Source organism: Corvus hawaiiensis, chromosome 15 (assembly GCF_020740725.1).
Source record: "Corvus hawaiiensis isolate bCorHaw1 chromosome 15, bCorHaw1.pri.cur, whole genome shotgun sequence".
In the NCBI taxonomy this organism is placed as follows: Eukaryota; Metazoa; Chordata; class Aves; order Passeriformes; family Corvidae; genus Corvus; species Corvus hawaiiensis.
In genome coordinates this window covers 2,036,670-2,049,895 of record NC_063227.1, presented here as the reverse complement: position 1 = coordinate 2,049,895, position 13,226 = coordinate 2,036,670, and the positions used below count along the sequence as shown (strand labels likewise).

The 13,226-nt window shown below is 57.3% G+C and overlaps 1 protein-coding gene across 10 annotated transcripts in view; it reads left to right on the top strand.

The window, feature by feature from the left end:
* The first annotated feature begins 6,749 nt into the window (after positions 1 to 6,749).
* ABLIM3 (actin binding LIM protein family member 3) overlaps positions 6,750 to 13,226 on the top strand; it is a 46,283-nt gene continuing 39,806 nt past the window's right edge. For 6 of the 10 annotated variants that reach the window (XM_048319899.1, XM_048319898.1, XM_048319897.1 and 3 more), the window contains exon 1: positions 6,750 to 7,046. In XM_048319899.1, coding sequence (XP_048175856.1) covers positions 7,034 to 7,046 — 13 coding nt within the window. In that variant the 5' untranslated portion in view covers positions 6,750 to 7,033. The remainder of the gene's footprint in view (positions 7,047 to 13,226) is intronic. The other 4 variants (XM_048319902.1, XM_048319901.1, XM_048319900.1 and 1 more) reach the window with 2 other exon arrangements.

Genomic DNA, 13,226 nt, shown 5'->3' with positions numbered 1-13,226 from the left:
TTGCAACAGGAATGCCTTTCCCTGCCCTTCCCCCTGTGCCCAGTGTCACCTCAGGGACATCGTGGCGTGTTTGGGGCCCGGCGTGGCCTCCTGCAGCCCTCGGGAGGGCTCCTGGACTCCCCAGCCAGCAGCGCTCGGCGCATCCCTGCTGGATATGAATGGTCGGAGCCATTAGATGGCAGCAGGAACCGCTGCTCAGCATCCCAGCATCGGAAAACGGGATTGCCGCCCTGCTGCCCCCAGCAGCTCCACAGGCTGGCAGAAAAAACCCCAAACCCTGTGGGGCTGCAGAATTGGGACCGCCAGGAAAAACGAGGGAAGGTTCCGAAATAGGGGAGCAGCATCCTGAGCAGCAACAGGGACACGAGAGCCGGGTCTGGAGGACATCTCCAGAGGAAATAACCCTCTGGAGCCCTTCTCCAAGGGATTTTTGGGAGCTCACAGCTGGGTATGACTCAGGAGTGAGTGGTCAGCGAGGCCACACGCAATTCCAGCGGGGATTTTATCGTTCCTGAGTTAAAGTCACCCCGGGTCAGGTAATGCTCTGGCAAATCCCGCTGGGAATGTCCAGCCAAGGTTCATCCAGGTGCTGCCTGGATGGAGCTGACTGAAAATCAGCAGGAAAAACTGCTCCAAACATCAAAGCTGCTCTCCTTTGAGAGGTTTCCAAAGGAAATGGGTTTCACTTGGAAATGCCTCTAGAAAATGAGACTTTCAAAATACTTCATCTTCATGTTCAGTTTCCCTTCCAGTCTCTCGTTTTCTTTATTATCCTCTGCTTTTACCCTGGTCCTATATTGCCACTGGAACAGAAATAAACAGGCCAAGGAGAAGGAAAGATGACAAAGTGAATTTATGTGAACCACCCCATCTAATTCCCACAGCTGGAGCTCCAGCTGAACCATCCAGTGAGGGGACCATATTTAGAGAAATCTTTGGATAAAACAGAAAAAATATCAATATTTTTAGACTTCCCTCTGGAAGAAAAAGAGAAAATCTAATTAAGAAATTAATTGCTTATGCTGATCTAGGGGGTTTTTTTGAAGTGCTTAATGATCCGAGCTTCTTGTAAAGGTGTTGGTCTCGATGCCATTTCCTTTTAGAAAGCAACAAAGCAGCTCAGCGAGGCTCAGCATCTTGTTTTGATATTTCCAGGGTGGAACATTTTGATTTTTCGACTTCCAAAGCTTTGCTGCTTTAATTTTTTGTCCATAAAGCTGAGGCTGAAATCAGAATGAAAGCTTTCAGTTTAAGCCAATTAATCCAAACGCTTTGAATCAAAGCCTGGGATGTTTGCACAGTGGTGTTCCCTGGGAATTTATTTCCAGGGTCTGCATTCCATTTTTAGACTGAGGAAGAGAAAAAAAGTGAGATTTCCTAGAAAAGAGATAACCTGCTGCTTACCTGGGGCGAGCCATTCTGCAGCTTAGAAGCGGAAAAAGAAATTATCTCCCCTTACTTACAGCATTTGGCCTCCTCCTGAGGATCTGGAGACCTGGCCTGAGCTCCAGTCCCTGGAGGTGCCCTAAATTCTGCCAGAATCACCCTGATTCCCAGTTTTCCCGTGGAATAATATGAGGAAGGAAAAGGGAATTATTGTGATAATGCCACTGCAGCAATGAGAAAGCAGCAGCATTTCCCGAGGTGAATCGCTCCTTCTGAGCAGGGGGTGCTCCCTGAGGAGCGCTGGGAAGGCGGGAGGAATTCCAGGCAAGTTCTGGGAGTGCAGAGATCCCAGAGCTGGGCTTCCCACAGGTGGTTCATGCTGGGCAAGGCTGTCCATGAACACCTCGTGATCCCGAGCCAGTGGGAAGAACTCCTTCTTCCAGCAGCCCTCGCTGCTCCGGGGTAACTTCCAAGGGCAAACTGGAAAGAACCCCGACTTCCCCTGCCCTTCAGTGGGACAGCAGGGCAGGTACCTCGGGCTGCAGCTGGAATCGAGCTCCCTGTGCCAGGCAGGAGCTGCCAGCTGGGCTCAGCGGGGCGGCTGTCCCCAAAAAGGAGTCACACGCAGGGTGTGACACCGGCATGAAGCAGCCCTGAGCTCAGGCGTTAAGCCCTGCCAGAGCCTGGGAGCCCCGGCCCTGCTGTGGGACACAACAACAGCTCCTCGACTTTTCCGGAGGGCTCCGGGGTGAAAGATTTGGAGGTTTGGGGAAAACCACTGGATTTCAATGCCCTAAAACTTTTGCCATCGCTGCACCTTTAGCCTGGATCATGCAGCACCTCTCCTCTCCTGGTGTCCTGGTCTTTCAGGAGGGAGTGTGAACATTCCTGAAGTGCAGGGCTTCTGCAGGGCTTGTTTTCACTCACCTGCTGGTGGTTTGGGAATATTTGTTGCGTTTGACCCAGAAACTCAGCCTTGGTGAGGACAAGAAGGGAGGAGGATGCAGGAGGATGGAGCCAGAGGATGGAGCCAGAGGATGGAGCCATCCCTTCGTGGCTTTGCAGGATGGCTCGGGGTACAGATGGGCTGTGGTGCATCAGCTTTGCCTGGAGCACATCCAGATCCCACCCATTCTCCACTGCCTGGGTGCTTTTTTCACTGCCTCTCTTTGCACAGCTCTAAAATTAATGCCTGGAAATGAGAGTTTGCTTGAAAATAATCTATCATTTGATTATCGCTTTAATGCAGGCAGCCCGGGGAACAGCTGCCTCTGCCAGGCTGTGTCTCCTCCTGCTGATGTGGGGAATTGCTGGGAAGGGCTGCTGGGGATACTGGAAGAGAGCCAAACCACTGGCAAATGCCTTGGTGGTGGCTGTGAGGAGGAGGAGGAGGAGGATGAGAGGGGGCCTTTGCTGGATCAAGCACCAGGGCCCCTCTTAGAACACCCATGCCCAGTTCACTGCCTCTGGTCCCATTTGTGATCCAGGGAGTCACAAATTAAAATATTCATCTCCATCACGTGGAAAATAATTCTGTCATCACCAGGAGTGTCTGGCTCTGCACTGGGGCAGTGGGCAGCAGCATCTGACCGCTCCTGACCTTACCCCTGCCAGATCCCACCTCCCAGGGGAACCAGGGACGAGAGAAAAATGGATGGGAACTGCCCAGTGAGGCAGAATTTCCTCCCATGTGTCCATCCCATGACACAGCCCATGTGCCACGGTAGAATGGGGTCTCCGGCCCCCTTAGGCTCCTCTGCTGCCTTTTGGGAACATCACAGCCCTGGACTTAGAGGCTTTTTTTGGAAAATGTCACCAGCTTGTGATGAGTCAGTCGAGCCTCTCTGCAGCCTGCCCACTGCTTCGTGCGAGGCGTGGGGCTGTCCCCACGGGCATCTCCCTGCTGCTCTTTGCACTCAGATCTTCCTGCTGAGAGAGGAGAGGCTTCTGCCGGCAGCGCTCGGGCAGGAGCTGAGCCGGGGGGCTGGGGCTGGCAGGGCTGGGTTTGGCCAGCTGGAGCCCCAGGGGCAGACAGACAGACAGACAGACAGACACATCCGTGCTGCAGCACCCGGGGCGAGGGCTGCAGCTGGGATCTGCAGCCGAGGCATTTCCACTCCTCCGGGGATCCTCAGAGCCCGGCAGCAAAGGCTGTGCACCCAAATGACTCCCAGTGGAAGGGGAAGGGAAAACCACAGGGAGACCTCTGGAAGCTGGTGCCGCGCACACGGGGGGTGTGTGGTGTCCAGGTGTGTCGGGAGGGATGCTTCAGCTCCAAATAAACCAGACACGCCAGAGCTGAGACTGCTGATGGACCATCCCCCCTGTGCCTCGAGGATGAGGGTGTTTATGGGATCCTTTAACTCTCTGACCTCTCCTAACTCTGTCTCTCCCAGCTCTGGGACCTGCTATCCGATATTTCCCTCATCATTCCTCATGTGTGCCCAAGCCCCGCGGGAGTGAGGAGGGATCCCCTTCCCTGGGGGCTGTGGGAGCAGCATGGGGGCTGCCCCTGCAGCCCCGGGGACCAAAATCCCTTCCCAGGGACGGCACCTGAGCACGGCCTCTCACGGAAACGCAGGGCAGAGGCACATGGAGAGGTACTGAGCCCGATTTCTCAGAATTCCTGGTGCAGGTGTGGCACGAGATGGGTTTGAGCCCAGCTCCCGGTGATTCCACGTGCCAACCAGCAACTTCCAGCTCTCCAGCAGGTATCAGGCATCAGGGAAAGAAGGAACTCAGTGACTGACCGGGCGGGGGAAGTTTGGTTCAGGTGACTCTCAGCATCTCACAAGGGCATGGAGGAGGGATAAAAACCCAGTGTCCGGGGTGGGGGGATAATTAAATGAAATTAGCACCTTTTTCTCCTCTGTCCTCTTATTTCCATCACTCCTGTGTCCCTTCCCACTGAAGGATGCAGGGTTCCCCTTCCTCTGCACAGCCTGAGCTCCGTGGGACCTGCAGGTGCTGAACGGAGCCGGAGCCTTGTGGGAAAAGCACATCTAATAATTGCTGTGCAAATTCATGTTGCAGTGCAGAGACACAAAGGGATGAAAGGAGGCTGCCTCAACATCCTGACATTTCCTCCTTTCTGACTTCTCATCTCAGGCATCCCGAACATCCTTTTATGGCAGCTCTTGCAGGCAGCTCCCTCAGACAAAGGAAAGGAAATGGGATTTCCAAAACACCCCTGGGCCGGCGCTGATGGTGAGGGGCTCTGAGCAGCGCCCAGGAGCTGCTGGCAGAGCTGGGGAGGTGACAAGGGCTCCTTGCTGCCACCTCCACAGCACCAAAACTCACAGATGCCACTGCAGGGAGCACCTGCCACCCTGCCCGCCTGGCAGTGCCCACTGCCCTTCGCTACAGAGCAGCTCTGGGACCACCCAGCTGGGCAGGGGATGGAAGGGAAGAGGTTCTGAGCACGCCGTGCTCCTGTGCAGCCCTCTGCAAGCCCAGCCTGCCTGTGCTGGAAATCAAGTTGTTCTAAAGGCAGCAAGTAAACAAGATTTGGAAACCAGGTCAGCAGAAGGAGCTCAATTAGCTGCTGAACTGTGGGGACCAGCTCATGTCGTGGCCTCTTATTGACTCCTCAGATGGGCGTTATTGACACCACACACGTCAGGCTGGCTGGGATGGGGGCCTTTCCTCGAGGAGGGGGCACCTGGACACTCGTCAGGCATGGGAAACTTTATAAAAGGCCAAACTCAGTGCCATGGGACAGCCCGAGCCATCCCAGCATGCTGTGTCATGGAATCACCACAGAGCTGTAGAATGGCCTGGGTTGGAAGGGATCTTAAAAATCACCCATTTCCAACCCCCCTGCCACGGCAGGGACACCTTCCACTGTCCCAGGCTGCTCCCAGCCCCAATGTCCAGCCTGGCCTTGGACACTGCCAGGGATCCAGGGGCAGCCACAGCTGCTCTGGGCACCCTGTGCCAGGGCCTCCCCACCCTGACAGGGAGGAATTTCTTCCCAATATCTAATCTAAACCTCCTCTAAAGCCACTCCCTCTTGTCCTGTCACTACATGCTCTTGTAAACAGCGTCTCTCAATCTTCCTTGTATCAGAAGCTCTGTTCCCCCCAGCCTTGCAGGAACCTCCAGGCTCCCCCTCCTACCGCTCGTCCTGCTCTTCCCTGAAGCCTCAGGGGAAGGGACAGCCAAAGGGGACAGGCAGCAGGGCTTGCAGGGAGCCGGCAGCACCGGCACAGCTCACGCGACCTGCTACCTGTCTAGTCACGCCACAACAAACATCTGCTGCAGACAAAAACAGCGAGAGAAAGGCAAAGCCAAAGGGCCTCTCCGAGCAGCTCTCCAGCCCCAGCAGCGGGAGGGATGCGGCGCCTGTCACGCTGCATGAAAAACCTCTTTCATTAGTGGCAGGGCTGGAGCTCAGATCCGGGAATCACAGCAAGAATCACGGCTTGGAATCCCAGCGCAGCTTCCTGGGGGCTCCGCAGGCTGGCGGGCACAGCCCCGGCTCCCTGGGCTCCTGGGGAGCAGCCTGGGTATGGGTTTGTTCTGATAGGGAGCGTTTCACCCACAAAACAAGGAGCTCAGGGCTTTGAAGCCCTTCCAGGAATCCTGAGGTGCTGCCAGCAGGGAAGGCTGCTCGCTGATCCCGAGGGAAGAGCCCCCTCTCCATCCTGTGCAGACATCCACAGCTCCCTTCCCGATCCTGGCGTGGGACAGACACCCAGGCTGCCAGGAGAGCCGGCGGTGCCAGCCTGGACAGCTGCGGGAGGGAATCTTGGCACTGGAGGAAATCCAGTTTACTGCATGAACTGCATCCCTCTGTCCCGGGACAGCATTTCTGGGATGCCCAACCACGGCGGGGCCACGCTGGAGAGCAAACAGGGCAGAGCTGGCAGCGGTGGCACCCAGGGCTGGGCGGGAGCCCCGTGGCAAGGAGGGACCAGCCAGGGGGTTCGGGGGCTGCAGGAGGGGCTGAGGGCAGGACAGGGAGCAGCAGGGCAGGGCTGAAAACAGGGCAGCTGGAAGGGCAGGGCAGCGCGCAGGGCTGGACTGTGGGCAGAACTGAAGGCAGGGCAGGGCAGTGGGCACAAGAGGGCAGCGGGCCGAGCAAAGCAGGGCAGGACAGGGCAGTGCCAAGGCTGAGCATCTCTCAGCCGCCTCCGGCTCCGTGCAGGGGTCCGTGTCCGTGCGGCCACCGCCCTGCCACGCCCTGCCTGGTCACTCCCCTCCCGGCCCCGCCCGAGTCTCCCGGGCCGGTCGCTGCCCGCGGGCGGTGCCGCCGGGCCGGGGCGGTGCCGGGGCGGTGCCGCCGGGCCGGGGCGGTGCCGGTGCTGCGCGGCCCCGCCGCCGCTCCCAGCCGCTATAAGCGGGCGGCCGCGGCCGCGCTCCGCAGTGCATGGCCGAGCCCCGACCGGCCCCCGCCGCTCCGCCGGGACCCTCCCCCGGACCGGTCCCGGCCGCCCCCCGCAGCCGCCAGCCGTGACCTTGGCATCCGCCAGCCCCGGGGACAGCCGCCGTGGGATGCGTTAGCCGGCGGATCGCACGGGAATATTTCTGCTGGGAAAAGGAGAGCGGCAGCCTCCTCCCGCGGCCGGGGAGCGGCAGGAAAAGCGGATTTAAGGAGCATCTTTGGCCCTTTGTTGGATGAGAAGGACGGGGAAGGAGCGGCAGGATGAGCACTAGCAGTGAGTACGGCGTCCTCTCGCCTCGGCTGTGGGAGTGGGGCTGATACCGCACCGAGCTGGCTGGGAGGAATTGGAAAGAAAATGTCATAACAGCGCTGACAAGCCTAGTGGGATGGAATTTTGGGTTATTTTCCTGCCTGCCTTTTGCTTGCCTGCTTTCTGCCAGGCTCTGGCTCTGCCGTGTTTGATGTGGGCTGAGCCGTGGTGCTTATCTCCACGGAGTACTTTTCTTGGCTTGGGTTTCTGGGGTTTTGGAGGGCAGAGCATCGACTGAAATGTCGATACGCAACATGGTGAGAGGCAGCCAGGAGCGCTCTGACAGGCACAGCCTCGCTGCTGCCTCTGCCTGGGAAGAAATGGATGTGAGGGGAGGAGGAGAAGGGCGAGGAGAGACCCAGAAACCTGAGCAAAGCACAGGTGCAATCCTGAAAAAAACCCAAACCTTCTGCAGCTGGGGATGTGGGTGTTCCTGTTGTGCGTGTGAGACAGGGACAGAGGCACTCATGCGCCGTGGATGAATTTCTAAAGAAGCAGAGCTCGGAAATGTGCTGCATAAGATGAGAACTGGCACCAGGCTGCTCACTTTGGATTCTGTGCCCTTGTTGGAAAGTCTGGGAAGATTGATCAGGGTTGAGCAAGTCACAATCAATTTCTTTTTCCTGCCTGATGTGCTGGGTGACAGCTGTGCCCACCTTGCTGGCGCAGCTTCAATCCCTTGCTTTAAAAGCAGCGAGCCCCTGGCAAAGGAGTTGTTGTCGATGGCCACCTGAGGGGCTTCTTCCAGGGATAACCTCCCCAGGGAAGCCCCCCTGCCCCTCGCGTGGGTCCTGGAGCTGTGTGGGGAGCGGAGCCCTCCCCCAGGCACCAAACAGCAGAGCAGCAACTTCTCCATTGCATTGGCGTGCTGAGGTTTCTCAATCCGAGGGCTTGGGGTGGTTCCCGAGCAAAACACCGTGAAAAATGCCGTGGCACGCTGCGAGGCAACAGAACAGGTGATTCCAGCTCTGTTGGGCTGTGTCACAGGCGAGGAAACTTTCCAGGTGCCCGCTGCCCAAGCCACACCTGGGACAGGGGCAAGCCCCCCTCCCGGGGGAGCGGGGCTGGCGCTGCCTAGGTGGGAAACAATAGGGACTGATTCTTTCCGAGCCTGTAGGATGCCTGCTAACAAAGGGTCCTCCCTCTGCTCCTCTGGGTGAGCAGCTCGGCTCTGGTGCAGAGGACTGGTGGGATCAGTGGCCACCGTGGTCAGGTGGGACTGCTAAGCTTCCTCTAAGCCAATTTTGCCAAATGCCTGTTGGTTCCTTTTGGGATTCCTTCCCAGCTCTTAATAGCTGGCTTGGCTGCTGCGGGAGATAAGGGCTGTTTATGGCACTGGTGTCTTCTAACTCTCAGATCGTGCTGCAGAACTCCTTCAGCTGGGGCCTCCCACACTCAGCGAGGTGCCAGGGAGCCCAACCGCGCTGCCTGCCCGCTGTTCTGCCCTGACTCACGGGGAGAGGCCACGGGGCAGAGCCGGGACTCCCTTGGGAGCTGCTCCTCCTTCTGCCACCGCCTGGCTCTGTGGCCCCGGGCACATCACCCAGCAGTGCCAGCAGCTGCCAGGGCTCTTGCCAAGCCCTTGGGGGGCTCTGCAGTCTTTGCCTAAGTTGCCATTCCCCCCTTTTAAGTAGCCACGTGTTTCAGTCAAGGTTTGGCAACTCTGTGTCATCTCCTGGTCACTCGCTGTGCTGGAGGTTGGTGATTTATGGGTCACTCCAGGTCCCTTTGGGACCACACCAGGGGTGTGCAAACCCTGCAGGGCACTGGCTCTGCCCTGTTGGGCTCCCAGCTGTTTTCCCAGCAGCTGGGGTGCTCTGAGCAGGGTTTGGATGCCCAAATGCTGCCTCTCTCCTGTTCCCAGCCATGGCCCGAGCCTCTCCCAGCTGGCCCTGGGAGGCAGGCCGGGGTGTGGGGCCATCTCTGCCGTCAGCAAGTTCTGGGACCGGTGTGAACACTGCCAAAAGCTGCCTCTGCCCATCGCTGCTGCCTCGCCCAGCTCTGGCCATCCCTCCCCAGCCTGTAGCCCTCAAATCCCTCTGCCCACAAGGCACCAAAAAACAAATCCTGGGAGCCTTGTGCCAGTGCCATCTCCATTTCACCACCCCCACCCCCGATGCCACCTGGCACTGACCTATCATGGGTTTTTTCCCCTTCTGCTGGTGGCCAGTGGCTCAGTGGAGCTCGGTGCCACTTGTCAGAGGCTTCCCAGCCCTGCCAGCATGGCCAGCTCTGCTGTTTGGTTTTTGGCTGTTTTTCCCCTTAATCCTGTAGTGTCTGAGGGCTTGGATGTGGTGGGATCCCCCAGGGGCACTCCAGCCTCCCCAGGCTGCTCTCTCTCCCCTGGTGCCCAGGAGGAGGAGGATGGCTGAAGAAACCAGATTGTGCATAGATTTATGATGTCCAGGTGTACTTGGGCCTGCAGGGCTAAAATTCTGGGGCTGGCAAACCAAGGAGAAGCACAGCTGAGGATGAAATGCCACCATCTGATCTGTGAATTCCCACCACTGCTTCCCGTTTTGCTAACGCTTCTCTCCTGCCTGAAGCAGGTGTGAGGCAGGAAACCTGTGGCTGTGGGCCACTGCTGGCCCCAAGCCATGCTGGTGAGCAAATCTGTGAGGCCTCCAGGAGCTCTGGGCAGGATTTGCTGGGTTTATCTGTGGAGATGCTCCATGCACAGCACACCTGTCCTTGCTGAGGGGATGGGGGTTGCTTTTCACCCTGGATTTGAGGACCCCACGTCACCATCTCTCCCGTGATGAAGGCAAAGCCAGATGGAAATTGTGTATTTAAGGTGAAGAGGTAAAACCACTCGATCTCAGGCCCAAACTGTTATCCTGAGGCTGCAGAGCAGCTCAGGTGGCCCTGAGGGTGGAAGGGGTGGGAAGGTGGCCTCTGCTCCTGGGATTCCAGGAGTGCAGTGAGGGTTTGGAGGGCACGGTGTCGGTGTTTACATTCGTTAGGCTATCACTGCCTCGCACTAATTGGTTACAAATGGATTCCTGCCTTAGCAAGCAGGTCTGTGGTGCTGCTTGGCATTTCCAGGGGAGCTGGAGCTTGTAGGACAAACCCTTGGGTAAGACAACGTCCCTTAAAATCACCCCCTGGAATCTCCTCTGCCTGCAGCCAGCATCTCCCTCGGAATCTGGGCAGGGAGTTTGATGTGACTGATGCTGTGTTTGTGCTGAAAGGGTTCAAGCTGTCACTGCCCCAAGGATTTCAGCCTCTGGAGTGGGAAGGATCCCTTCTGCTGCTCTGGAGGGAGCCAGCAGGTCTGGGTGCTGCAGGTCCATGGAGTGCTCTCCGTGAGTCACCCCGTGGGATTTGCACATCATCCCTTTTGGCCCAGCTCTTTTGGGGTGGGAGAGGGGCTGCTGCCAGTCTGGGCACTGGTTTTGCCAGGAGCAAGGTGCCCCTGGTTGGTCTGGGTCTTGCAAAGGACATCCCAGCTCCTGGGTTGAGTTGCGTTCAGCAGGATCTGGATCAGTGTGGTACTGGGTGATTGGGTGCACAAACCTGGGATCTTCCAGATTCCCTTCTGTCTCCAGTGTGCACCTGGAAAAAGGAGACCAGAATCTGATGGCAAGTTAACTCAGGGTGGGCTGAGCCATTTATCCCCATCCTTGGAGCAGCTGGGAGCCTGTTGGAGCACGGAGAGCTCCCGAAGAAGGTTTGGTATGCCAAGTGGAAAGTTTCATCCCAATCCCTGCCACCTCTCAAATTCCTGCCAAGAGGCTCCCCTGCTCTGAGAAGGGGCTGTGGGGAAAGGCTGGACAGCGAAGCATTTGGGAGGGGAGGCTTCCTGACAGACCCTGGTGAACGCAGCATGTTTGCCTGGTTATTTTTGTCTCCCTTAAATCGTGCTCCCGCTCAGATCGTGATCCTCTAAGCGTAATTATGCCGTAATCTCCAGGCACATGTGGTTACAAGGTGTTTACCAGCAAACTCCATTAAGGCCCTGTATAATTAAAGAGGAATCCCGTGGTGCTGCACATCCCTGGGAGCTCCAGCTCGGCTCCTCAGGCAGGTGATTCACCAGGTGTCCCCACCCTGTGGGGCAGGACCTGCTGGGGAGCACAGGGAGGTTTTTTCCCCCCCATGTTCCAAAGTGCAGGGAACCCGGAGGGATCAGCTTGTTGATGTCATGAGCAGGGTGTTTTCCAGAATCTGGGCACCAAAGGGCACTCCCAGACTCCCTGCCCACATTTTAGTCCTCTCAATGCCCTGACTCCGACAAACAACCAGACACAAATCATCCCCTGTTTTCCTGGGCAGCCTAGCAGAGGGACAATCGCCCATTGCATTCACTCTGCTGCCAGAAAATTCCGATCCCAGGCAGCAGCTCTGTCCCTGGGCTGGTGGATGGGCTCTGTCCTCTCTCCAGGCTCTCTTGCCAGCCCTCTTTCCTGGCAGCTGGCCCTTGGAAGAGCAGGAGCCACGGAAAGTGGCCCTGCAGGCCCGTGGAGTGCGTGCTGTAAGGTCGATTGAAGCGATTGAATTCTTTCAGGGGCCTACCGTGCTCGTCTAAAATAAACAGCACATTTTCTAATCACCAAGTGACGAGTGGGTTAGCAGGATAACAGCATTTGGGATGCCAGCAGGCTGGGCTGGTGACAGGAGTCCGTGTGCTGCTGCCTTTGCTGGGAAGGAGGGAACACAAACCCACCCAGTTCCTGCCAGACCCTGCGGTCCTGTCGTGATGGGGCCATCACGAAGTGGTTGGGACACCTCATTCGGTATTTTTGGTTCTCAAATACATCAGTGCCTGAGCTGGGAGCGCTGCAGCACCTCCAGAAAGCATCTGGGGGTGGAGCGGTCGCGGCAGGAACTGGGATGAGGAGGGATGGAGAGTTTTGCAGGATGAAAGGGAACGTGGAGGGAAGGCCCAGGTGCCTCAGGCGCAGGGATTTTGGTTGTGGGGGATTGGAAGCCTGGAGAAGGGAAGGGGGTTGTGCTGGGCCCTCCTGTGCCCAGTCAGGGTCTCAGTGCATCCCTGGGGAGTAGAACAGCTGGAATGCCTGGTTCAGAGGCACTTGCTGGGACATGTGGTGGGATCTCCCAGTCACAGGTGCTCCCATAGCCCCTGTGGGCACACCTGGCTCTCCAGGAAAGGGCTGATTGGAGTTTAACAGGTCCAAAGTGATCTCTCACAGCAGCAAACTCAGCTGCACAGGTCCCATTTCTCTGCTGGTGGCTCAGGTATTTGATAAGCCCCAGTTTCTCGGTGCATTTTTCAGCTCAGGTGGAGTTTTCTGAATGCTTTATCAGTATCAGCCATGAGCCCTGGCCTGGGAATTGATGAGCTTTCTCCACTGCCTGGGGCGGAGAGCAGAAAGAAAAAGGAGCTGCTGCTGTGGTTTCTTTACCCAGCCTGTCTGACCTTCCTTTCTTCTTCCCCTTGCTGGCCTGGCAAGGTCTGCACAGCCCCAAGGATCGTTTGTTTTTCTGTTCATGGACATTTTACTCCCCTTCCATTTTGAATCAGCTTCTTCCTGAGTCTTGGAAAAGGCTCAGAGCTGTGAAGGTCCTTGTGGGAAGGTTTCTCTGAGGAACGCAGCAGTGTAAGGGGGGGGGTGGGCAGGTGCTCGAGGTTTGAAGCCATCCCTTTGGCTCCTGGTTTTCCTTGGCACCAAGTGGCACATTTTGGAGAGCTGTGGGGTAGGGAAAGCTTTTCTGCTGCAATGCCAGCCTCAAAAACCTTTCCTCAGCCCAGCCTGAGCCTGCAGCAGCCTGAGTTTGAGTCCTAGGATTTGACCTGTCCTCAGAGCAGGGAGTTACGTGACTGTTTCCCAGATATGCAGCCAGGCTGCAGGATCAGACAAGCCAAATGTGGAGCAGGACTCGGTGTGAGCTCCCAAATCCACGTGCTGGGCCCTGGGGAACAGCCCCCCTCAGGAACACCTTGCTTGTGAAAGCACCTTGCAGGGCCCTGCCTGTCCTTCCCAGCATCCCAGCTGTGCTGCCAGCCCTGGGGATCAAGGAATTTTCATGGAATTACAGGATGGCCGGGGATGGAAAGGACCTTAAAGTTCTTGTCCCACCTCCTGCCATGGGCAGGGACACCTTCCATGGACCAGGGTGCTCCAAGCCCTGCCCAACCTGGCCTTGGACACTTCCAGGGATTGCTCTTGCTGGAGAATGGGA